The sequence below is a fragment of the Tripterygium wilfordii genome, chromosome 9 (assembly GCF_013401445.1).
Source record: "Tripterygium wilfordii isolate XIE 37 chromosome 9, ASM1340144v1, whole genome shotgun sequence".
Lineage (NCBI taxonomy): Eukaryota > Viridiplantae > Streptophyta > Magnoliopsida > Celastrales > Celastraceae > Tripterygium > Tripterygium wilfordii.
This window is the reverse complement of record NC_052240.1, coordinates 2,513,036-2,540,116: the sequence shown is the minus strand read 5'-3', so window position 1 is coordinate 2,540,116 and position 27,081 is coordinate 2,513,036. Positions and strand designations below refer to the sequence as shown.

General features: G+C 35.7%; 1 protein-coding gene and 2 long non-coding RNA genes across 6 annotated transcripts in view; 2 read left to right on the top strand and 1 right to left on the bottom strand.

Moving 5' to 3' along the window:
* Positions 1–10,853, top strand: part of LOC120005778 — a 45,431-nt gene extending 34,578 nt beyond the window's left edge. The window contains exons 3-5 of the mRNA XM_038855600.1: positions 9,996–10,090; positions 10,197–10,423; positions 10,574–10,853. Of these exons, the coding sequence (XP_038711528.1) occupies positions 9,996–10,090; positions 10,197–10,423; positions 10,574–10,592 (341 nt within the window). The 3' untranslated portion in view covers positions 10,593–10,853. The remainder of the gene's footprint in view (positions 1–9,995; positions 10,091–10,196; positions 10,424–10,573) is intronic.
* On the bottom strand, positions 1,521–2,870 carry LOC120005784. The gene is made up of 2 exons (XR_005469892.1): positions 1,990–2,870; positions 1,521–1,867 (listed from the first exon to the last, which is right to left on the bottom strand). It is a non-coding gene; the product is annotated as an uncharacterized LOC120005784 (long non-coding RNA).
* On the top strand, positions 7,339–8,525 carry LOC120005783. 4 transcript variants are annotated; one of them, XR_005469891.1, is made up of 4 exons: positions 7,339–7,477; positions 7,612–7,738; positions 7,845–8,041; positions 8,189–8,525. It is a non-coding gene; the product is annotated as an uncharacterized LOC120005783 (long non-coding RNA). The 4 variants fall into 4 exon arrangements; XR_005469889.1 differs by having other exon boundaries at positions 7,355–7,477; positions 7,580–7,738; XR_005469890.1 differs by having other exon boundaries at positions 7,374–7,738; positions 8,189–8,255; positions 8,347–8,525.
* Positions 10,854–27,081: the final 16,228 nt, after the last annotated feature.

Genomic DNA, 27,081 nt, shown 5'->3' with positions numbered 1-27,081 from the left:
ATTTTCTTATATAAAGTCTCTACTTTGATGTTCTTTACCATTCTGTCTATGTACAGATGAACCTAACCATTATGTTTGTACCTTTGACATAATTGCAGAATGCCTTCTCATTTCTATGATTACCTTATAGGACTTTGAGCACCATTTTTATACTGAAATTTGAAGAAGGTGTTGGAGTATAACATGCAATAAACCAATTAATATTTATATTGCATGAACAGTGAACAAGCTACAGAACTAAAACAGTAACATTAATCATAAACAGTAACATCAGCATATATGAACTCAATAATTGATGTTAAAATTAAAATACCAAAACCCGTAAACAGTTGATAGGAATAGTGGGAGCGAGGTACGCCTTTCACGAATCTCCTTAAAGAGAAATGTCCAACCACTGGTGCCAAGCTCTCCGGACAGACTCTTCCCAAGATACAACGCTCCGCAAACCACTAGTAAGCAGCACTTCAATACTAATGGACTTAGACGAACCAATTTAGAATTGCACTCTCAAACAGATTGAAGAAAAAGAAATCGAGACTCAGAAGAGCAGCAGAATGACAGAAGAAGAAGATTTTTCTCTCCTATGAAGCTGCTGCCAAGGCTCTCCTTATATAGGAGGCTTAGCAACAAGAACCCAGAAAAATCAGTGAGAAAACCACTGATTTTCGGGCTGGTAACTTGACCAAGCAGGTTGCAACCACCAGCCCATATCTTGGGCTGTTGCAACTGCTGTGGTTGACCAGGTAAGATGTCAGTCATGGGCTGGGCTTGAACAGTCCATACTCAATGCATTTGGGCCTCTCTTATGGGCTTATAACAAAGTGCAAAAATGTGGAGCCTCTCACTCCTACAAAAATGCGCGCGCGTGTTTTAGTCCAAGTTCATAATGTGGAGCCTCTCACTCCTACAAAAGCTTGGGTGCCCTTGGGCCCAAAGTTTTACTACAACACTTGGACTTATAAACAACACATCCACATGATATTTTTCCAATGTGGGATTCCCATACACACACTTATTGCACTATGTCCACCATGCTCATCATGGTCACTTTGGAGTCTTTTTACATTCAACCAATAAATGATTTGGTCACACTAATTACTCCAGTTTATTGTCCTTATAACAAGGATCAATTGCCCATAAATTTCATTCAATAATTATTATTGAGCTTTCATTTAATAATGGTCAAAATATAGGTGACCATCATTTTCCAACAGAAGGTACATACCAACCTATCACGCCGTTCTACTACGGGAGGTTTGGCACGAATCCAATGTTGCTGGTATAAAATTCAGCATCTAATTGCTTACTTCTTGATAAAAGGTATACACGATATTACATAATTGCCATTTCTCGGTACAAAAAACACCTTCAAAATAGGTGTTTTCAAATTAAAAAACATATTGAGATGCGTTTTTGTCTTCACGAGGTGAGACGTAAGTATTAATGTGTTTTTGGAAAAATATTTTTTATATTAAAAGTATATAAGTATAATATATATATTTATATTAAAATAATTATATATGTGAAAGGTGTGACGTGTACTTTATTTGAATATTAGACATTTAAATAAAAATTGATCATATACATTCTGATTGACGAAAGTGGGCTTTATAAAGAATGACTACAATGGACTTCGTAAGAACTAGCTCTGGTAGTAGACTTCAGTGGATAACTGGATATAAAGGAAATGTAAGGCCCAACACGTGATAAGCCCAACATAGCTGCATACCATCCATGACTGAATCACATCTGAGTGAGACTTAGAAGAATCAGGAACTTCGCGAAAGACGACATTTGCATTGGCAAAGATGGGTTTCGACTTTCGACGACCTAACTTCTGAATTTTATTAATTTTTATTCCCAAAACCTGGCAAAACGACATAGCATAAACATATACCTGTGAAGCGTACGTTTCTACGAATTACTGTATTTTACTTATTTCTTCAAAAATACGTTAACTGGTTTCGTTTAATCAATAGGATTTGGTACTTTTGTCATGCCATTTCGCATCAATTCGAGTACTGAAATGCGCATTACAAACGTTTTTGAAAACACTGAATGGGATTCAGAACACCATCAAGTTTGCTTAGTATAGAAATGGTAGCTGAACTGTTGGGGGTGCCTAGGGCCAGACTTCGGGTTAGTTATATGACCTTCTTTACCTGCAATACATCGTAAAATACTCACCAACACCCAAATCAGGAAAATATAAGCATCTTCTATTTAAGACCACACAATAAATCGAGATAGAGAACGAGGTTCAGACCACATAATAAATTTCAGGGGTGCTTCTCATGTCAACAAAACATTATTGACTGCATCCGTTGTATACGTAGTCACTTATACTATTCAGGTGATCCCATCCGATACCCTGTTGTATTTTCTATTTGGTGCCTTTCTCTGGTCTTAATATCTTTGCTGTTCGATCAAAAAAAAAAAAAAAACCTATTGACTTTCAACCCACATCTTATGTGAAATGATAAGGTGTTTGGTGTTTGGATATCCTTTCAACCCACATCATACGGTCAACTCACCAATATGCTCGTGTGTGCATGTGTATAATCAACTTCAAATTGTGAAGTGCATTCGGAAATATGTGTGTGCGGGGTGATGTATTGGGCCGGAAATATACTAAATTAGAAACTGAATTGATGAAGCAATTGCGTTCTAACTCTCATATGTGTGTGTGTGTGTGGGAGAGATAGAGATTAGATTATGATGCAAGAGAGAGCATCCATATATCTGATGGGGATTGCATGTATTGTTGTGCAGAGAAAGTAAAGGGATGGTTCTTGTAATTTGAATGATTCGTAATGATAAATACTAAATAATGATAGAGCCAAGCTGGCAATGCAGGCTCTCTTTCGAAGTCCTAAGTCGTTGCCTTGTTTTTTCTTTCTTTATTTGTACAAATTCGCGCGAACTCTAATGAGTATCGTGCGATGGAGGACAGTTGTGGTGGTAGCACGTCCCCTTTATTTGTTGAGTAGGTCGCGGATTCCACGTTCCCACCTTCCGATGGGGATATGTTTGTATTGTTGTGCAAAGTAAAGGAGATGGGTTCCTTTAATTTGAATTTTGAAGGATTCATAATTGATAATACTAAATAATGATAAAGACAGGCAGGCTCTCTCTATCTCTCAAAGTCCAAGTGGTTGGCTTCTTTTTTACTTCTTTTAAATCGCGCGAACTCGAATCGCTTTCGTGCGATGGAGGACAGTAGCAGTGCATGCACGTCTATTCCCGCCCGATACCAATCGCCCTTTATTTGTTGTTATTTGTTGACCGATGGGGATATGGGTTTCCTTTAATTTGAATGACTCATAATGATAATGCTAAAGACAGGCAAGCTTTCTCTCTCTCGAAAATCCAAGTGGTTGGCTTCTTTTTTTACTTCTTTTAAATCGCGCGAACTCGAATCGCTTTCGTGCGATGGTCGCCAGTTGTAGTGGTTGCACGTCTGTTCTCGCCCGATACCAATCCCCTTCATTTGTTGTTGTCTGTTGACCATGACGGATTCCAGGTTCCCACCTTGTTTGTCCAAACACTGGACCTAATCGGTGCCAAAATTTTATAGAAAAACTCTCAATGTTTAGTATTTTTAATGACCAATAGAAAACAAAAATCAAATTCAACATTAAAAAAAAATAACGATTCTAAACCGTCAGATATAAACTCAAAACATTTGATTTTCGATGGCGATAAATTTGATTTTTCAAAATAAAAAATACATTATTATATCCATCATGCTAAATACTATATATTTATGATTTTTTGACATTTTTAAAAAAAAAATTTTGGTGCACTGATTCGGTGCAGTATTCCAAGTAATGAATTAGTATATTCGTAAAAAAACGTAGCGTTTGACGAGCTGTTCACAATCATGCTCGTTAAATAACTTGTTTGTTTTAGTACGTCAAGGCTAACAATTACCAAAATGATATATGTCCATAATTTTTTCATCCATAAACTTACATAATCTAAATGACAAACCAGATAGTCATACCACATAGATTAAAAAAAATTTATATTAAAAAAGGCACATAGACATGCCACATGTTTATGTAAATTTATAGATGTGTAATGCTTCAATAACAATTAAACATGTTTGAATACAACTCTTAAACTCAATTAAAAATTTAAAAGACAAGACACGGGTTGAGGAAGGTTGAGTTGGGAGGAGTTGGATTTTTTAGTTGAAACTTGGCACACTGTTTGGGTGGAGATGTTTAAATTTATTTTTTTAAATTTGTATAAAACTATAATTATATTCTCCCTTACTAGTTGAGATCCATGCTTCAAAGGTGTGGATGAATAGAACGGTTATTGTTACGAACACGAAAATTTTTATCATATCGATTATTTCAGTAACTCAAATAATGATACCGTTATCGATAGATTCGATAAACCGTTGGTCGGTATCATTGATCCTAGGCATTCAGTTATCACAGATGAAAAACCCCACGAACTTTTAAGCTTGCAGTCACTGAATGTATGTCCCGTGGCCACTTTTCTAATGTTGGAGATTCCAGATAGTAATTAGTAAAATGAAGCCTACCACCCCTAGCCTTCTCTTCCTTCACCCAAGGTTGGATTAGCTGAACTGAGGAACCTGCCAATCACAACATCTATACACAACAATACAACATGACAACACAGTCGCTATTGTCCATGAAAACAAAAATCCAATAACCATATTGAAAATCCACGCCCACACACGCAAATCCAAACAAATTGATAACCTAATAAATGCGAACACAGAACAAATTCGAACGAACTATCAAAGGAAAGGAGAAATTTCAGATCTATAGTCAGCCTCATACATCAAATTAGATTCTAGGAAATCTTCAATCGCAGATCGGATTATGGTGGGAGGGAAGTGAAACTAATTAGTGCTGGCACGGATGCGTGGAAGCACGGGAGAGGCGGAGGAGTCCCGAAAGACGTCAGTAGACTCGAAATTGAGAGAAGGCAGCAGGCTGCGAAGAAACAGGAGAGAATGAATACGAAATCAGTGAATAAGTGAAACCAATAACCCTAAAAAAATTAATGGTGTAGATCTATTTACAAATAGATCTAATGGTCACCATTAAATAAGCTAAAAATAATATTAATTTATTAACATATATATGTCGATAATCAGTAAAAATACTAGTGTTCAAATTTCATAATTGTTACCGGTACCGAAATTATCAGTAAAATATCATACCGACGAATTGGTAATGGTATACCACTATAGTGTCATTTTAAGTAACTAAAGTTTCGATAATGGTACGGTAAGATAATCGATAATTTAAAACTTGTTAGAAAGAGTTTTATGCGTTGATTTTGAATATGTAATTTTTTTTAAATCTTACATATAATTTGAGTTTTAAATCGTTTTAAAATTTCATTTAGGAGACTTGAGCTCCTATAAACTACCTAGCACTATAGCTCAACTATTGAGCTATAATGGGACAATATCAAGCCGGTACCCATTAGTATACTTTTAGACATTTAGGTCAAAAAAAACACATTGACATAAAAATATTGATGATCATTTACCTTTATATCCTCAACATCTTTCTTCTCTTTATTTTGTTTCGTTCTTCTTCGTCTCTCTTTCATCTTTTTTTCTCTCTCTTCTCTTTCTCTCTCTTCTTCTTCTCCTCCTCTCTCTAGATCTCTTTAGATCTATTTTTTCACAATTTAAAGCTTAAAAACTTTAGATCTATTGTTTCTATTGTTTCTTACTTTTATTCAGATGTAAATGTTGCGTACATTATTTTCGTTCAGGATTTCCTTGAGTTTATGAGTGTTAGATCTGAAATAATTACTCTGTCAAGTTCTTCAAAATTATTCGGACATGTTACTGTTTCATAATAAACAAAACTCTTGTCATATTTCTTATTGGAGCAAATGACATTAAAAAATACCTGATCTATAATACATGATTCTACATTACAACGTCAATATATTAACATGATGATGTTACTATTTGAAATCGTAACATGGAAGAAAAAGTCTCAAATCCGAAAAGTGAGACTCGAAGTTGGCCCGTTTTGCTCGTGTAATGTTACTGTCAGTAACATACGATCTCATATCTGTAGGATATCATTTCTGAACTCATATTACGATCTCATATCTGTAGGATCAAATCTGAACTCATATTACGATCTTATATCTAACAAGATGAAGACGAACAGTAATAAAAAGAAGAAATAGGAGAAGGAGAAAGAGAAGGAGAAGGAGAAGGAGAATAAGAAAATGAATAAGATAATTGTGGAGGTGCGGTGGTGGTGGATGAGCAAAGGTGGCGGTGGTGGAGATGGAGGCGGACAGTGGCAGTGGTGGAGATGGAGATGGAGCCAAACATGGTAATGGTGGAGATGAAGAGTAGGTGTCTTAGATTTAGGTATTTTTTAGATGTATGCCGATTGAAGATGAAGAGCAAAATGAGATTATGTAATTTTAATTTTTAAAATAGGTACTTATGTGGAAAAGATGTGTTTATATGGTAAAAGCTCCGTTTGGTAGAGCAGAAAATTTGATTTTCAATGCTAGCAGAAATGCTATAGAAAAAAATTGAGCTTAAAGCTGTGAAATATACTGTGAGGTGTTTGGTGAATTTAAAGCTTACACTAACGAAAAAACTGTTGACTAAAAGCATTATCTTGAATTTAATAATAAATTTTTAATCATTTTCTTATTAAACGAATGATTTGATTAATTTTGCACTTAAATCTTTACAAATATTGAATTTAATTTAATATTTAAGGTGTATTTATTTCATAAATTAATTACTTTATTAAATATATATGTTTAACTGTGGGTGGGCCCACATTACAGTAACAATGTTAATATTATTTTTATTTAAAATCTCACAAATTAATAAAAAATATTAATATAATTAAAAGCGGATGAATGTTAGAAGTAAAATATTAAGCTTATTAATGTGTATTTTTTTTTATAAATATTAATAAATTTTTATAATATTAACTATAAATATTAAATTTATTGGCAAAATATTTACAGTTTCTTAAAAAATTGTTTATAAAACTAAACTAAATAATATATTAAATATATGTTATTAAAGTTGTGGGCCCACATTAATTTATGTAAAAAAAAAAAATCAGAGGCACAATGATACGTGGGCCTCACATATAAAAAAATGAAAAAAAAGGAAATAACATCCGTTGCCTCTGCTGTGAATGGCCAACGAATCCGCTGACATGTGCCAACGGATTCGTTAAAGAATTTCATCTGTTTGGCAGGGCGCGGCTCCGCGAGTTGCTCCTCTTGTGGAGTCGTCCTGTCAAACAAGCAAAAAGTTTTTTTTTTTTTTTTTTTACCTATGTTTCCAATGTTTATAAAGTGGCAGTAATTTGTCTTTTTCTCAACTATAAATATTATTCCCTGACTTGCTCCACTCTCATCACACCCACTTTGACCTTGTCTTTCTTGACTGAATTGTTCTTGATTGATCGAACTCTGCAAGGTATTATTTCTTCCGATTTGGCAAATGTATCGATGGATTGGCTTGCTTTTTTATTCAAAAAACACAACAACTATATTTGATTATGTACTTGAATAAAAAAAGACAGAACAACTATATTTGATTGCTGAAATTAGTGACGATGAGCAAGAAAGAAAGAGCACAATCCTCATTCATGGCACTAAAGAGGTACTTGGTTTCCAGAATCAATCGTGTTAAGAAGAAGCCTCGCAGGTCATCTTCGAGTAAGAGGAGTTTCTCGAGGTAGATCTTCAATGTTCAAATCTAATTCGTCTACTACTCTGTTGTTGTTGTTGTTGTTTTCGGTTTTGCACTCTACATGTTTGATTTAATGTTTCTGATAAAATAGAAGGTAAAAACGGGGACTTTGAAGTGGATTAATCAAGATTAGATGGCGGAGGTCAGAGCAGAGAATAATTCCGTGAAATAGCACCTAGAGACGATACAGACGGAGTTTGAGGATCTCAGATCTGATATTGCACAAAGGAGGGATGTCAATAAGCATGTGATCAGCACCCTCCAGTTGGTTGATCTTATCCTTACTGGGTAGGTTTCTCCAGATTTTTTTCTGTTTGCTGCGTATTTCTTTATAATTAGTAAACATTTCTATGAGTTCGTTTATGTATGTAAGAGAGTTAAGTGTTTCTGTTTGTTGAAGAACTTATGTTACTCTTTATTTTTTCTTTTTTTTAGGTGAAAATGAAGAACCTCCTGCCGAGAAGACTCTCATAAACCCCGAAGCCATCACGCTACCGAGATGGTCTCGAACTACAGCTCCCACTCCCCCTTCTTTTTTTCTTTTTTTTTTTGATAAGCAACTTATGGTTCTTTCTTGTCTCTCTTGTTGCTAGTTCGGGAGCTGTAACATAGCATGGAGCAAGTCTCTTCTGATTCAAGGAAGACCAACACAACATATGTACCTTATACTGTTTTTATTATGTATCCAATAGTGTTTCTCAGTCTTCGTCAATCGTACATATTACGTACATGCTCTAAATTCTATTGCATCCATGGTTCGTGGCTTCTTGAACTCGGAAATCACTGGATTCTTCGTATCTGCTATGATCTCTGTCCTTATCGTAGGTGCGACTATAATGACCAAAGCCTTGTGAATAACACTACGACTCCATGTGTTCATTTCCTTTGATACCAAGTTGACACAAATCAACAACGTAATCTCAACAATTGTTGAGTAGCAAGGAACGATACACCAATGTGAAGGCCCAAAAAGTGAGAATCACACTCAATATGAAAGGAAAATAAGAAGTAGAGAGCATCACTCTCTTAATTAGGAATGACTCCTTTAGAACAATTACTTTCTCAACACTACAACCTAAGATAATCTTCTCCACAAAAAGAACCGCAAAATGACATCATCTTTGTTGATCTAATATGTTCGAGCGAGGATTCATGATTTCCACCCAAATAGCACGAATAAGTGCAGATTCACTCTTGAGGTGATTTTATTCATCCCATATTGTACTTTTATTATGATGTAATGTAATGATTGTTCACACTATGCTATAGTGAATTTTCAATCTTTCTAATATTAAACCTGTCTATTTTGGGCTTGTATAGATATGAGAATCGTGTGTGGGAGTGTAAAATCAACTTCAATTTGTGAAGTGCATTCGGAATTATGTTTGTGGTAATGTATAAAGCCACGCAGACAATGCAGGCTCCCTCTCTCTCCCGCTCCCTCGAAAGTGCAAAGTGGTTGGCCTTTTGCTTTTTTTTTTCTTCGTCCGTAAGAAATCGCGCGAACTCGAATCACCCTCGCGCGAACTCGAATTGCCCTCGCGCGATAGTAATTCTGTGGGCTAAGTCGATTCTGTGTGCCAAGTTGATTGAAAGTATTTGTCTTTATCTTTCACGAGTATGTTTGGATCGAGGGATTTTGGGAGCATGGAAGGGAAAAGAAGAGAATGGGAGAGGAGAGAAAAGAAGAGAAGAAAATGAATAATATATTTCTCTCTTTGGATGGTTAAAAGAAAAAAGAAAAGAAAATTAGTTTAATTTACTAATTTGTCGTCATTTTTATGTTAAAGTGTTCTGTGCAAAAGTAAAATAGATTTTTAACATATTAATAACTGTAACAAAAATTTAGTAAAATCTTCCCTCCAATTCCCGTCAAATTCCTTCCTTTAATTTTTAATGAACTATCCAATTCTCCTAATACTATTAGATGACATGAGCGGATGAGATTTAAGAAATTTCATTTAAGTTTAGCAAAAACAATTCCAACACCCCATACTCTATAATAAGGGGAAGAGAGAGGCTCACTCTCTACTCTCTACTCTCAACTCTCAACTCTCAACAACATCTCTGTCTTTCTTGATCAAACACTGCAAGATATTATTCGTTTCGATTTGGCTTCCTTTTCTATTTGTCTTTCTTGATCGAACACTGCAAGATATTATTCCTTTTGATTTGGCTTCATTTTCTATTAGAACAAAACAACAATTATATTTAATTGTGTACTTTCGATTGTTGAAATTAGGGACAATCATGGCACCAAAGAAGGTCGAGGTTTCCAGAATCAGTCGTATTAAGAAGAATCCTCGCAGGTCATCTTGGCGTAAGAGGAATCTCCGGGTAGATCTTCAATGTTCAAATCTAATTCTTCGACTACTCTGTTATTGTTGTTGTTTTGGGTTTGGTAGTCTAAATGTTTGATTTATTAATGTTTCTGGTAAAATAGAAAGTAACAAGGGAGGATTCGAAGCGGTTGCTAGCTGAGATGGCGGCGGTGGGAGCTGAGATGGCGGAGGTGAGAGCTGAGAATAATTCCGTGAAAGAGATGATACTGACGGGGCTTGATGATCACAGATCTGATATCGCACGCATGAGTGAGGTTCTTCGGCATGTGAGGACACTCAACAATTGCACCCTCGAGTCGGTTAATCGTCTTGCTACGATCATTATTGGGTAGGTTTGTCCTGACTTTTTCTGTTTGCCTACTTCTTTATAAATACTAAAATTTCTATGAGTTTGATTGTGTTATTGTGTAATTTAAGTTGAGTGTGTTTCTGTTTCTTGAACTTATGGTTCTTAATTTCTTGTCTCTCTTGTTGCTAGTTTGGGACCTGTACCGTAGTATGGACCAAGTCTCTTCTGATTTGAGGATTCAAGGAAGACCAAGACAACAGAGATACACCCCACACGTCTTCAGAGCATTGAGCTATTATGGTGTTTTTCAATCAGTGTCAAATGTTGGATTTTCGTACTTCTCTTTCTCGCAAGTAATTGAGTGTTTTTTTCTTCTTTTTTTTGGGATGTGTCTCTACATGCTGTGTCCCTTTATGTGATGTTTCAAATAATCAAATGCTTTCATATATACATGTCTATCTTTACTGCATCCCTGCTTTTGGGCTTGATATATTTGGTTCATTCTTTTTTTCCCCTCATTTCTTTTTTTATCTCTCATTCAATGGCACTTCTTTTGGAAGATTCAACCTTTCTGGGGTTTTTTTTTTTGCCAAACTCAGAAGGTCAAAAAAGAATAATGATCCCTAAACCATTGGACAGAGCGTAAAACTAGCGATTGGGGAATGTCTCCAATTGAGTGGGTCGTGTGCTTTTCAACAGGTGGTAGCTCGCTTTTTCTTTTCTTTTTTGACCCTTTTGGAAGAAAGAGACAAAAAAATAAATAAATATGTATTTTTTCATTCAAGTAGTGGTCATAGTCAAAGGCTTTAAGACGTTACAAGTCAAAGTAAGGAAAATAATGAAGAACAAAACTTTCAATTAGTAAACCCGGCCTGAGATGACCTTCCTTGCCACCCACGACTTTTTAAGTCTCAATATGTTAGCAATGCAAGTCAGTCGTCGTACGTCATTGTGTTCAACAAAACAAAACACATCTTTCGAGATAATTTGACGATCTTAATACCCTTCACGATTGGTGGTTCCTCTCTTTGCCGTGGGGTTATCAAAACAAAAGAGTTTTGTCATTTTTACTAGACGTGGAACCACTAAGTTAAAGCCACCAGTTCAACTTTTGCCAAATTGGGTAACCGATCGAAAACACCACAATAATAGGAATGGGAAAAGAGCTTGAAAAGGACGGAGAAATAAAAGAAAAATATATTTTCAACCCTAGGTGACGATTTTGAGACCGACTTATTTATTTGTTTAAAATAAAAAATAAAGCTGATTAAATACTTTATTAACAACCATATATAATATATTACTTGCCTAATATAATTATTACTTGCCTTCTTTATTTAGGACTTGAAATAGTTTTCTTATTCAAAGCATGTACACCAAGACTGCTCCAAGTGCACCTTAACTTTATAAGTTATATCCTATACATAATTTGATTACTACATTCTCACATAATATTATATTTATAGCTTGCCTTCAAATCTTATTAAATGTGAGAATCACAAATAACTCAGATATCACTTATATGTATAATATCTCATAGAGTTGGAGTCCCTCCATCATTTCCTCATAATAAAAAAATTTGCATGTGAATAGTACTCTGTTGGAATTAATGCATTAATTTGCAAGAAAACACAAAAAGTCTTCTCATGTAAAGAAAAACAAAAAGAAACATAAAAGTGGCCATGAAATGTGGGGATAAGATCCGCTTAGATTGGTTCAAATGATGTGATAGGAATATGATTACATGATAGATAGTTTGATGTATTAATTATTACTCACAAAGTGTCCATGACCACATAATTTTGTCATGAGGTCCCTCCAAATCCTTTTTTTTTTTGTTGTGATCGGCAAGAGGGCAACGACCTTTTTCTTAACCTAGTATTATAATCCATTTCTTTTTCCAATAATATTCCACAAAGAACAAGAATTTGGTTTATTCCCTCAATTGCCCTTGTCCCATGTGTTTGGTGGGGATTTTTTTTTTGTTGTGATGGGCAAGTGGGCGACGACCTTTTTCTTAACCTAGTATTAAAGTCCATTTTTTTTTTCCAATAATATTCCACAAAGAACCAGAATTTGGTTTATTCCCCCAATTGTCCTTGTCCCATGTGTTTGCAACGGAAGAGATGTCGCTAAGGACTTTTTTGTCCATCATGTGGTACCCCTCATCTTGTGGGTGGTCCATATCCGAAAGGTCCACATATGACCCAAACATCATCGAGTGAAGATCCTGAGAACCATGGAAGAAGAAAAGGTTGGTCCAAAAAACAGTTGAAGTATTGTCTCATATTGGACCAAAAGCCCATAGGAGTTTTATCCCTAAAAGAATATTCAAGTATTATGAGGTTGTGAATCTCTTATTAAATTAATGGAAATCTTATATCTAACTGATGTGGGATTCTTAACAATTGTGATTTTTGGACTTGTGTAGATTCTGATGTACTTGCACTTATGATATTAAAATTAAAAAATAATAAAAATCATCTTATGTTATTTTTACTATAGTGCTCTTTTTTAGACTTTTGATATCTAAACGTGTATTGAAAAATCTAGTGGATTTAGATACTTTGATTGGAGTTGTTATCTATCTATCTATCTATACAATTATATAAACTTGAAGCTAAGAGAAGGTATCGCTCATTTTTGGTGAAGCCACGTAGACAATTTAGGTTTGTTTATGCTTGCAAATTTTGAAGTTGAGAGAAAGTGTTGTTCATTTTTGGTGAAGCCGCGTAGGCAATTTAAGTTTGTTTATGCTTGCAAGTGGTGATTTTAAAAAAAATCATATTTCCTAATAATCGTCTCAAATTAATAAATGGGAGATTTTAATGTTTCTTTAATACCTTCTTCAAAACGCCTTCTGCTCTCTTCTTCTTCTGTCGTTTCGTCTTCATGCTTGTATTTTCCAGGTTCAACAGGACTGTTCATGCATCGGACCAGATCCATCTCCACTCTTTGACGTTTCATAACTCTGTTGGGTCGTTTATGTGTCTTTTTTCCAGAATCATTAATGGCGATTGAGGCACCCAATGTGCATCTGTTCTTCGTCATGTCGGTTCGAACTTCGAACCTTTCTTATATATTTCCCAAGGTAAGCCTTATGCATTTGGCTGGCCGACTCTCTCTTCCCCTCAAACCGCTCAGAACTTCAGCTCCATTCTGTGCTGCTCTCCGGAAACCTCTTTTAAGATTCTATGATCAGGTCCTTTGCGCATGGTTTTGTTCATGTGACTCTTCTGCGGGTGATTGGGGTAAACGTAACCAATTCCCCTACTTTTGTTGAAGTTACTCTGGCTTGGCTCGATGAACAGTTTGGTGGATGATCTAAAAAGTACATGGAATTTTGTTTAAAGTCATTTGCCTAATGTGAACACCCAATACTTTGATCAGAATATTAGATTAGATTAGATTTTAAGTAAATGTGGTTTGACATTTGGTTAGATCATAACGTTAGTACTTCATGAGTACGTGTATCTGCAGTACTAATTTTAGTGGTTGGTTTAATCCTTTCACCTACGCGGATGCACAAACTTCTCAAAAATTTAGCGTTCTTGGTGTTATGGTACATGATTTGAAATTACATCCTTGATTCGCAGTTACAATTTTCGATGAATACTTCTTTGATGTAGTTTAAATTTGATACTAGGTTTAGAACCTAATAAATGTTATTGTTATACATATACAGAAATGTATTATTCTTTCTATTCACACAGCTGATGGTGTTATTTTCAGTGGCTTTATCTTTATTTTCAGTAGCTTTATCTTTACCTCTTCTATGTGGAGTCAGCCTTTACTGGGGCTTTCCATGGGTTTAGCAGAATAGGAAGACTGTGTATTTCACAGTTTATAAAATAAATAGCAAACATGAAGGACACTCAACACTTAAATTCAGATTTGGACCCAATGAAGGATTAGTTGAGAGTCCAGTTGGTTATTTTTGTATACATATTTTATAAAATGCCATGTTTGGGCAAAAGCATGTTCTGACCTTTTGCTATTCTCCAAATTTGTTTCGTTGTTATTGCTTGATGCAAATCTTTAAATCTCTCCTTTTTAATTTTTTAAAGTTTATTTAGTGACTCAAGCTATATCTGAATTTGGATACTAAGCACAATTGATATATTATTTTCATCAGAACAGGGGAATGGTCAAAGATGTGAAGTTAAAAGAGTGTCAAGAAACAATTGGATGTGAAGTTAACACAGTCGGGAAAAAATTGGAGAAAAGCAGAACACTGGGGAAATGTCGAAGCCCACTATGTGATATGTCTTGGTGGGGTTTTAACCAATGGAGAAAAAGTATAACTATGCTCTTTGAGATTAAATGTAGATTAAAATATGGGTCGTTTCTGGACTCTGCTTACACCCGTACCTCCACTTGCAGTGTGTATATATGATTGCTACCAACAAATTATGTCTACTTTGTAGGAATTGTCACTTCAAACTTTCTTTCTTATTTAGTAGTTATGCATGACGTGCGTAGCGCGAATATACACCTAGTAATTTTAATAACTCATCATACATAAAGGAATGCAGAAATATGAGTGTTAAAATGAGAAGTTGAATTTGGTGTTAATCTTCTTATTAGATGTAGCCTCATTTCACACAAGCCCAAGTCACCACTCCTTAAAGCCCAGGCCCACTAACAAACCAACTCCTGCAGAAACCGAAGAGTTGAGGCCTTGCAAGGGTAAATTTGCAATTGTACTCACTCAAGGGGTTGGTAAAAATATTTTTTAAGTTATATTGCATCTTTTTTTTTTTGTATTTGAACTAGATCTACTCATACTCATCACGGGGTTTGTAGATCTTGTTGTTTTTCTTAGATCTGTAATCCCATCATTATTTTCGATATTCTCTGTGGTGATTTTTGTGATTTTTTAGTTCTGATTTAAGATCTGCATACTACAGGTAATATATTATATGTTTTGAATAATTTGATATCTGACATATGCTATCTGTTTTGTGAAATGTTATCTGTCTTGTTAAAATGTTATATGTCTTTAGGGAAATGTTATCCGTTTGAAATTCCAAAAGGATAAAAAAAAATCGTGTGACATATCAGAACATATTCGAAACAAATATATCTGCATATTCAAATTCAAATTCAAAAGAATATTGACAGACGCAAAACATATATAATATCAGATATTAAAGATAGAACAACACCTTTTCATGTTCGTTCTCTATTTCTCTCTCTAGATCAAAACTTTGCTTTGAAGATCTGTCTCTGTCGAAAGTGAAGGAAGAATAAAGAGCCTCGATCCCGATCTTAGTCGCAAGGAGGAAGAAGAAAAAGAGAAATGTCGATCTATGTCGCAAGCAAAGGAAGAAGAGTCGATCGAGGAAGAAGAGAGAAGAAGTAGCGAAGAAAGAAGAAAAAGAGAGGTGTGGAAGGAAGAAAGAAGAGAAGCGCTGAAGAAAGAAGAACAACGTATTTACAATTGGAAGGACATTTTAGTCACTTAACAACATTTGTACTTTTTTTCTAAAGTTTTTCTCGGTTTGTCCTTGATGAGATATAAATGTTGCTTTTTGTCCTTCTACCTAATTTCCCCTTAATTTAACAGTTTTTCAGTTGACATCGATTTTTAGTTCGCCAAACACCTTACAAAATATTTCACAGTTTTAAGCTCAGTTTTTTTTCATGATATTTTCACTAGCATTGAAAATCGATCTTTCCGCTCTACCAAACGGACCAAAACTTTTTTGATGAATTTAGTTGTTTTTTTAAAAAAAAAAGTACATGATTATATTCACAATGTTGAAACACATCTATTTATGACTGTTTTTGAAATTTTTAAAAATATTATGGTGTACCAAAATGGCGTACCAATGCTATGTGCATTAGACCTACCTCAATCGATATTAACTGGCATCATATACTCTTTTTTTTAAAAAGCAAACATACCCCTAATTATCAAACCTGAATTGTAATTAAGGTTGTTAAAAAAAAGTCAAAGTCAAAACAGACCGTAATCGAACTGATTGGAGTGTACCTATCCAAATAAAAATTTTATTTTGATATAACTTTTGTTAATGTACCCAAAAATTTTTTATCGAATCTTTAGGTTGACACTCATTGTCGTCTTTCTCGAAAGTGACCCTCAACCAAACAACTTGCCATGTGGGTGCGGAGAGGAAAAGCCAAAAAGGAAAGAGACGTGTCTGGCATCAGATCTGAACCTCACGAATCAATGGTTGAGATTTAAAAAATGTCAGGAATTTGTTGTCCTCATTCCGTGTGAACGGTAAATGATAAAATTTTAATCGATCAATAAAAATGTATTGAATTTTGTGTTTTGTTGATGTGAATGTATTGGAAGACATGTTTTGCTAATGTGATTGTATTGAAATACGTGTTTTGTTGATGTAACTGTATTGAGATTTTATGTTTTAGTATTGTTTTGTTGGGGACAACAAGAAGATATAGAATGTTGTTGGTCTCCATGTCAGGTGAGGATGGATAATGTATAGGAATTTGTGTTTTATTGATATGACTGTATTGAGAGATTATTTTACTGATGTCGTTGTATTGAAATACGTGTTTGGCTTATTTCGTGTAATAAAGGTGAGATTTTTGTTGACCTAGTAAAAATGTCCTATTATATTTGCTCTAATGTGTTGCCATGTCCTACAAACCAAAAATACTGTGGTGTGGTTCCATAAAAAAAAAAAACCGTTGTTTGCATTTTGAGCTTGAACTATCACTGACAGTCTAACGATTTAATTTGCCCAAAAATGCATTTGAACTTTTCCATTCTATTGGGGGTATTTTCTTATGTACTTTTCATTAAGGAAAAATACATAAGAAAGTTTCAAAAGTCCTCCGAAATACTTTGCAGCGTAGGAGTAAGGAGGGCTTGACCCTTGATAAAACAATAACTATATTTGATTGCTGAAATTAGGGACAAAGAGTATGGAAGATCAGAGAGCACAATCCTCGATCATGGCACTAAAGAAGTACAACGTTTCCAGAATCAATCGTGTTAATAAGAAGCCTCCTCACAAGTCATATATATCAATAATATTAGGGATCCTAATGATGACCATCATTATACGACATGTATTTAATTGGTTGTAGTAACATTATAGTAAGAGACCCATTTAAAATCACACTCAATAAATAAGTGTCACATAATATCGGGATATTTTTAGGATAGTTATTATTTATTATTTTTGAAACTCAAGTGTTGAGACTCTCAGGAGAGACAGGTGCGTCAACTCCGGGCAAGACTAAAGAATACAAAAATAATCTCCTCCCTCGTTGACGCCTGACATGGCAAATAAAGTGCCGGATTTTGCTATTGATAGGACTCTGTTTCAATATTAGTCAAAGAATGTTAGTTGATTAATTCTGTTTTAGTTTTCCGCCAATATTGGAGTGCCACGTGCCCATCTTGTTAGTATAAGAAGAGGTGGTTATCATTTGTGAGAAATGTTGTATCTCCAGTAGTCAATTCTCAAGTAGTGAAAAATAGTGATTCTGTGACTAAGAAACCTGTGAGTTTTGAAGGGCCTGTAAAGAAAATGACTTTTGATGAGATACAAGATAGGAAACAAAAAGGCTTATGTTTCTATTGCGATGCGAAATATGTTAGGGGACACAAATGTGATAAGAAACAACTCTTGCTGTTGGAAATTGAGTGTGATAATGAGTCGGATGATTTAATCACAGATCCAAGTCCAACTGAGTTCCTTCCAGATGCTAAATTCCAGCAAATAGAAGTGAGTTCTTGTGCATTCTATGGTATTGAATCAGTCCAAGCCACTAAAACTATGAAAGTTAGAGGATATTTGAAAGGATATCCAGTCTTAATTTTAGTGGATTCTGGGAGTACACATAACTTCATTGATGCTAGGTTGTTAAAACATTTAGGGTGGTATTATGAGAAGACAAAGGAATTTGAAGTTATGATTGGAGATGGAGGTGCAGTAAGGAGTATGGGTTGTTGTAGATCTTTACTACTGAATATCGGAGACTATCATTGTGACACAAATCTCTTTGTTTTGCCTATTGGAGGTTGTGATGTGGTGTTGGGAGTGCAGTGGTTGAAGACAATTAGTCCTATTCTGTGGGATTTCCAGCTTATGACCATGGAATTTTCCAAAGCATCTAGGACTTTCCATATCAGTAGTGATTTTAAGAAGGATTATAATAGTGGTAACCTAATTCAGGGAGCCTCTCTACATCAGTTTGAGAAAGATTTGAATGTTACTAGTTTGGGACTTTTACTCTATTCTCATGAAATTCAAACTTCAATTGAGAATGATTCAGACTTGACAGATATACAGATTAAGGAATTGAATAAACTCCTTAACCAATTTGAGATTGTTTTCCAACCTCCAACCTCTTTGCCACCAGTAAGATCCCATGATCATAAAATTCCACTGTTGCCTGGAGTTAAGCCACCAAGTCAGAGGCCATATCATTATGGACCTTTACAAAAGACAGAAATTGAGAATGCTGTAAAAGAACTATTGCAGGCTGGTTTTATTAGAAATAGTCACAGTCCATTCTCCTCTCCTGTATTGTTAGTTAAGAAGAAGGAGGGCACTTGGAGGATGTGCATGGATTATAGGGAGCTCAACCAACTAACAGTGAAGGATAAATATCCCATACCCCTCATTGATGACCTACTTGATGAATTACATGGTTCTTTATATTTTTCTAAGCTGGATTTACGGTCAGGTTACCATCAGATTAGAATGGTAGAGGAGGATGTGGAAAAAACTGCCTTCCGAACACATGAAGGCCATTATGAATTTTTGGTTATGCCATTTGGTTTAACCAATGCCCCAGCAACTTTTCAAAGTCTAATGAATGATATTTTCAAGCCTTACCTTAGGAAGAGTATCTTAGTTTTCTTTGATGACATTTTGGTTTATAGTCCAAACTGGGAGCAGCATTTGCTTGATTTGGAACAGGCTTTACAAGTATTGGTTCAACACCAATTGTTAGTCAAAAAAACAAAGTGTGCTTTTGGAAGGACTACAGTAGAATATCTGGGACATGTGGTGTCCAGAAGTGGGGTTTCTGCTGATCCAGAAAAATTGAAGGCAATTATTAACTGGCCAATTCCAAAAAATGTGAAGGAACTTAGAGGATTCTTGGGTCTGACTGGATATTACAGGAAGTTTGTTCCTGGTTATGGTAAAGTCTGTCAACCTTTATACCAGCTCACAAAGAAGGAAGGTTTTGTTTGGTCTGAACAGGCTACTAAAGCTTTTGAACAATTGAAGGCAATCATGATGTCCCCCCAAGTGTTGGCTTTACCAAATTTTAATCTTCCTTTTACATTGGAATGTGATGCTTCTGGTTGTGGAATTGGAGCTGTGTTACAACAGGAAGGGAGGCCCATTGCATTCACGAGTCAATCGTTGGGTCCAAGGAATCAATCATTATCCACTTATGAAAAAGAATTGCTTGCCATAGTTTCTGCGGTTAAAAAGTGGCAGCATTACCTTCAAGGGAGGCATTTTATAATAAAAACTGATCATAGAAGTCTAAAATATTTTTTGACTCAGAAGGTGACTACTTCTTTCCAGCAGAAATGGGTGTCCAAACTATTGGGGTATGATTATGAGATTCAGTATAAAAAAGGTGTGGACAATGTTGCTGCTGATGCCCTATCCAGAGTTTCTGAAGCTCCTCTAGTCCCTGAAGAGTCTTCCACATTACCAGAGAATATGGAGTTGAATGCTATAACTTACCCTTACTTTGGGTGGATTGATGAGTTAAGGAGAGAATTGGAGCATGATGACTGGGTAAAAGCAAAGTTACTAGAAATTAAATCATCCAGTACTGCAAATTCAGCTTCAAAGTATACCTTGGACAATGGATTTTTGAAATATAAAAATAGGATTGTCCTTAGCCCTGGTTCATCTTGGAGAGAAAAGATCTTTACTGAATTCCATGCTTCTCCTATGGCTGGTCATCCTGGATTTTTAAAGACTTACAAGAGAATTAAAAGGGGGTTTTATTGGCAAGGAATGAAAAAAGAAGTTAAACAGATGGTGGCAGAATGTTGTGTTTGTCAGCAACAAAAATATGAAACATTAGCTCCACCTGGGTTACTACAACCACTACCCATACCTCAGCAAGTTTGGCATGATATCAGCATGGATTTCATAATAGCTTTACCAAATTGTAAAGGTAAGACAGTCATAATGGTTGTGGTTGATAGATTGACAAAGTATGGACACTTTGTTGCTTTGTCACACCCTTATACTGCTGCTGTGGTTGCACAAGCTTTTATTGATAATGTCTTTAAACTTCATGGGATGCCTGCTTCTATTGTGAGCGATAGAGATCCAGTCTTCTTAAGCCAATTTTAGAGGGAATTCTTTAAACTCCAAGGCTCTAAGTTGTGCATGAGTTCTGGATATCACCCACAAAGTGATGGGCAAACTGAGGTAGTAAATAGGTGCCTTGAGACTTATCTAAGATGTTTTACAAGTCTACAACCAAAACAGTGGGTTAGGTGGCTTCCTTGGGCCGAATGGAGTTACAATACAGCCTTCCATTCAGCTGCTAAGGCCACACCTTTTGAGTTAGTTTATGGATACCCACCTCCTCATGTTATATCTTATGAATTGGGTACAGCAAAAATGGATTTGGTAGAGCAAGCTTTGCTGAGCAGGGATCAGTTATTGGATCTTTTGAAACAAAATCTAGCCATTGCTCAAGAAAGGATGCAGACTCAGTCTAATAAACATAGGACTGAGAGAGAATTTTTGGTTGGAGATCTAGTATATTTGAAATTGGTTCCCTACCAATACCCTTCTTTGGTATCACATTCATTTCATAAGTTACACCCCAAGTATTATGGGCCTTATGAGGTGCTGGAAAGAATTGGGCAAGTAGCTTACAGGTTGAAGTTACCTATGGATACAAGGATACATCCTGTATTTCATGTGAGTTGTCTCAAAAGGCATTTGGGATCTGCTGTGATTCCAACTACTGAATTACCTAGAGTCACAGATGTGGGACTGGTTCAACAAGCTACTCCTAAAGCCATCTTGAAGAGGAGAATCTATAAGAAGGGTAACATAGCTGGTACTCAATTATTAGTGTTATGGAATGATCATACTGAGGAGGAGGCAACCTGGGAGGATATTGAGGAATTTGCAACTAAATTTCCTGCATTCAAACTTAACTCAGGAGTTGCAGTCTAGTTGATTAGAGTTTTGCTGTGGAAGATCAATGGTAGCTTTGAATGGTTTTACTCAGGATTTGAATTGTTTGCTGTTAGCTTTGTTGACTGTTCACCCTTGAGGACTCTGAATTGCTTGTTGTTAAGCTTTGAGGACAAAGCAGAATTTAAGGGGAGGGTAGTTGATAGGACTCTGTTTCAATATTAGTCAAAGAATGTTAGTTGATTAATTCTGTTTTAGTTTTCCGCCAATATTGGAGTGCCACGTGCCCATCTTGTTAGTATAAGAAGAGGCGGTTATCATTTGTACTGGATTACGAAATGAAATATGATGAATTCCCTTTTCTGTTAGTTACTGTCTTTGTTTCCTTTGTGTTCTTCTGTATTCCATAAACTGCCATTGCCAGGCCTAGGTCGAAGGTACGTATCAGCTATAATTCCCAAAGAAATTCATGTTGCAACACAGATTCATCTCTCAACACACAGTGGCATCCATAATCCCAAAAAAAATTCATGTTGCAGTAAACTTCATATCTCAACAAAAGTCGCATCCACAATCCCCAAGAAATCGTGAATCAAACTGCTTCCATGGAAATCGTTCAAATAAACCCAAAAGAAATACATTAAATCGACAAGCATATACAAGCTAAAATCAACACAAAAAGTTTCAAGACCTGTACGTTTACCTGGAGTTCAGTTGAAGTCACACCTCTGAAGTCAGATCCCACAGGTTTGCGAAGCGGTGGAAATTTGAAGACCATGGAGCTTTTTTTTGCAGCGTTTCACGTTACTTTAATTGTCAGATTTAAGCCATGTTTGATATCACTATTGGTTTTTGTTTTGGTTTTCAAAAAAAAAAAAAAGTAGTATTTGTTTATAATTTTTGTTTTCGTTTTTATGAAAACCAACAACAGGTTTTCAAAAATTTTTAAACACAAAAAAAAAGGTTTTCAAAAGTTTTTAAAACGCCATACAAACAACGACCTTCTTTCTCTCTCGGACAAAATGCATATTGACCATTCTCTCATTTTCGCATATTTGCGTTGGGTCTGACCGGGCTTTGGGGGTGGGTCTGTCCCAGGCCGAACTTCGGGCCCGTGTTGTTTTTGAACCAGGCTTTGGCCCTAGGCTGAGCTGGGCTATAAGCCCGAGTTGATCTGGAGCAAGGCTAGTCTTCTAGGTCGAGTTGGTGACCGACACCAAAGTGTGTGTGTACTTACCCCAAGTGTAGGGTATCGTCAAGTAATAAACCGGTGAGTCCGGTATCGATCCACGAGGAAGCAATGCAAATTTGAAGTGAATGATATGCAAATGACTAGCTAACACTAATAAACACAATGAATATCAAATAAAAGCAAGTGAAAGAAATGGGCCGAATGACTCGGTAGCATGAGCGATTTTGGAATCAAAGTAAGCACAAATTGGATTTAAAACAATTAATTAAAAAAAACCTAGTCTCTAGTCCGTCCCGGTGGCTACTCGGTTCTCATACTCAAGGTATCATTGCAAACACACACAACCATACACAATGCATTGTGTGATACTATCAATCATGCATATGCAAAGAGAATTAGGATATAAGACTTCAATTCATACATGTAGGCCATCGGGTCTCTTAATCTACGATGAACGCAAAGGGATAAGCACCTAATATTATGGATTAATGTTCCCCCTTGGGGCTCGGCTTGGCCAACACCCTAGTTTCACACTCAAAGATCAATTAACCATAACTCTCCCATGCACATTCCTAAATTAACCCAAAACCCCATCATCAATACACATAATTAATAGCTATGCAATGAAAAACTCAATTAATTAAGGAAATCATGCAATGGGTTTAACAATTCTCAATCGAACACATTAGATGCAATCCCTAGACTAGACAATCCAAGAATACAATCAAATATGTCATTCCCATAGATCCAATCACACAACTATCACGAAATTAAAAGAGAGAAATCGAAGCTACGATTCTTTGAGCATACCTTGAGTAATCGAAACCTTGCACCCACCGTTCGGGATTAGAAACTAGAGAAGAGAACTACCCACTCATGATTGTTGCAATAAACATCCAATCTATTGTCATCTAAATCAGAGTTTAAACAAAATCAAGAGAAAGCACCAAAAACAACAAAGAAAACTTAGAGAGAGAAACTAGATCTACCCTACTCCTATGGTCGCCTCCCCTTGGAGAAGTCAATGAATAATTCATTAAATCTCAACCTTGCAATATGTAGCCGTTGCACTTGCATTATTTTCCAAGTCTAGCTTTGCAAGATTTGAGTTGTCATGTGCACTTGCAGCCATCTTTGACCATTTGATTAAACTTGCACCAAATCTTGACCTTGGTATCTCCAACAATTTTGTCATCTTTGACCATTTGATTAAACTTGCACCAAATCTTGGCATTGGTATCTCCAACAATTTCCTTTTAAATGTGTGGCAACTTGCAGCCATCTTTGACTCCAAAAATCAAGTAAGATCTTCTTTTAAGTCAAAAATTGCAAGCAAGAATGTTGTCTTATGCACAACCATTGGATTCACCTTTAAATGATCATCTTAACCCTTCAAGTCTTGTTGTAATCTAATCCATTCATAAAACAATTCAATCTCGGCCATAGATTAGTGTACCGTTGGAGCTTGTAGTCTTCAAGAATAACTTTATAATCTAAGTCCCGACACCTCACAGCAAAAAGTGCCCAATTCAGTCATTTAAGCCCGATTTCCTGCAGAACCAACGGGAAACATGTATAAGGGTAAAATTACTTTATTTAAACACAAATGAATTACTATAAGCACTAGAACATCCTAATTAGATAGTATTAGGACCTCAAAATAGAGGTCCGGTCACACCCCCCAACTTAGACGTTGCTAGTCCCTAGCAATGCAAACACTTCTAAAAATAAAATCCTAACTCACTGACGTAGGCATCACGGTTGCATTTAGCGCATGCAACAAGCCTTTAAACCCCTAGGTCACCCTAGTGGACGAGTTGTAGTCTCGTGAGGGCTTATCAGAGCGATACCCACAAACACTTACCAAGGGATCCACTATTACTTTGAAAGCACCATAAATTATTCTTAAGTTCTCACATGCAAGAAATAGGGGCTAATCCCCCAATTCCCCCGCTAGTCGAAAACATGCAAACTCTTTGGAAAATCAATCTCAATTCCCTTAAAAATGACCAAGAACATTTTATACTATGAAAAATATATGTGCAATCAAACTAGCAATCAAACTAGACAACTCAACACATTCACACAAGCAAAACCTTGTTATGGACTCTTTTGGTGTTCATAAATTCTCAATCCCAAATGTACACAAAAACATGAAATCATTGTGCTAAGTGAATGACTTACACAATTGAATTAAATGTATGTGTTTATGAAAGATAATTTTGGATGGGCATAGCTTTGAGAAAGAAATCACCTACAAGAGCAACTAATGCATTCACCAACTCACTTGCTTACCTTGGATCAAATTCATCAAAAGGTTAACTGGGTTGTAATGTGGTCATGGGACAAGGTAGGAAGAATTTGAATCTAGGTAACAAGTTGCAAGGTTAAGTTCAAACATGTGAGCTAAATTCTCATTTTGTCACCCCTTCCATTGTACCACAAATTCAAACACTTCTCATCCTTTACACACAAAGGATTAACTTTATTGCATACATCTCTTTTTGATGTTTTTCTTCTCTTTGCTATGCATTTTTTTTTCTTTCTTTTTTTTTTTTGAATATAACATCATTTATACAACAACCCTCACAATTTTTTTCTCATAATAAGGAGGTGTAATATCACTACCGATTTATTTTTCAAGCTCCTACTCAACCTTTCAACCAAAGATGAGAAATATTTGGGAAAATAGCTCACACAAGGCTTGTAAGTGAAATCAAGAGGCTTAAAGAAATTTGGGGCTTATAATCACTCACAAATGAATAGGCTAAGCTCAAATCTCTCAACCTAGTGAATCCTTCAATCCTAAGTTCACAAGCAAGTGGCAAATACAAAAATCACACTTCTCAGTAATCAAATATAGTATTTGCAAAGCTATTGAATAACACGCTCATAGGATGTCAAATGAATATCAATGAAGAGCATCACCCAAAACCCAATGTATATCAATGAAGAATGGTTCAAAAGAATGAGAAGGGTAAAAAGGTAATTTTTCAGACAAAAGAATCCAAAAAACGCAGTCATACAAATGCTTCAATGCCAAGATGTCTGCTTAACTACACAATTTTATATCAAACTAGGTCCCAATCATCCAAAGAAAGATTGATTACAATTATCCCACTCAATTGCATGTATCAACTTCACAAAAGAAATCAAGAAACCTACTCTACACTTGCACGTTTGAACAAGAATAATAAATTAACGTTCAAATTGGTAGTGAATCTCAAAAGCGTCTACCCATCCCCTCCTAAAGTCCATCTAGCATGTATGAACAACAAAGCACAACACAATAGGATAGAGGGTAGGAAATCATACCATACTCTTCAAAAGTGGTCGGAATCATGAGAAACGAAGCATATCCTGAAAAAATTAATACCAACCACACTATCCAAGCATGACACAACAAGACTTTTTTTTTTTTTTTTTCAAAATTTTCAAATTTTTGATATTCACAAAAGCACACCAAAATAAAGCAAGTTTCACAATGAATTCACAATTCACTCACCCCCCAACTTAAATGAGACATTGTCCCCAATGTCAAGAATGAAAAACAAGGCAACAACAAATTGTGAGATGCATTGTGAACATACAAAAACACACCAAAATTGAAATCAAATCAAAACTAATCACAACCATACTATGGTACAAGGGTGGAGTCTAACCATGACACATGGGAGAATTGGGATCCTTGAGATTCCAAGAACATCCTCATAATCACTACTCCCATGTTGAGGAACATGACGGACCACGCATGATTCGGTCCCTTTTTCCCGAAACTCACATGGAAAAAATTGTAATTGGGATTTGGGACGCCATACTTTTTTAATTTCTGTAAAAAATTTCTGTGCAAAGTAGCATTTAGAGGACTTTTTAAATCCACTTGGTAAAGGTATTTTTTTTGGTTTTTGAGGAGGCACTTGGTATGATTCAACTTTGAGTGGGGAAGGCTCTAAAGCTCCTAAAAGAGAGGACAAAAATCCCACACCGTAAATAGTTAAGGATTTCAAAACTCCTTTCATAGCATCTCCCTCAATCAAAAGTTTACTACCTTTCTCAACCAATGCTAGTACAGCCTCAATTGAATCATGTGCAAGTGTCAACTTTAATTTGTCCTCAACATGAGAGTGAATATAAAGCTTAGGGACGTACTCAATTTCCCTCCCAAGGTCTAACTTGTTCCCCTTTTTTCTCACTTTATTTTCCTCTTTCTCTTCATTTCTCTTATCTTCGCTCTTTTCCTCAACCTTTTCAACTTGAGCATTGTCCTTGTCTCGACATGATCTATCTCCAACTATAACATTTTTCACCTCACCACCCACTTCTTCCACTAATTTCTCATCCTCACTTACCTTAGGAGTCATGGTATT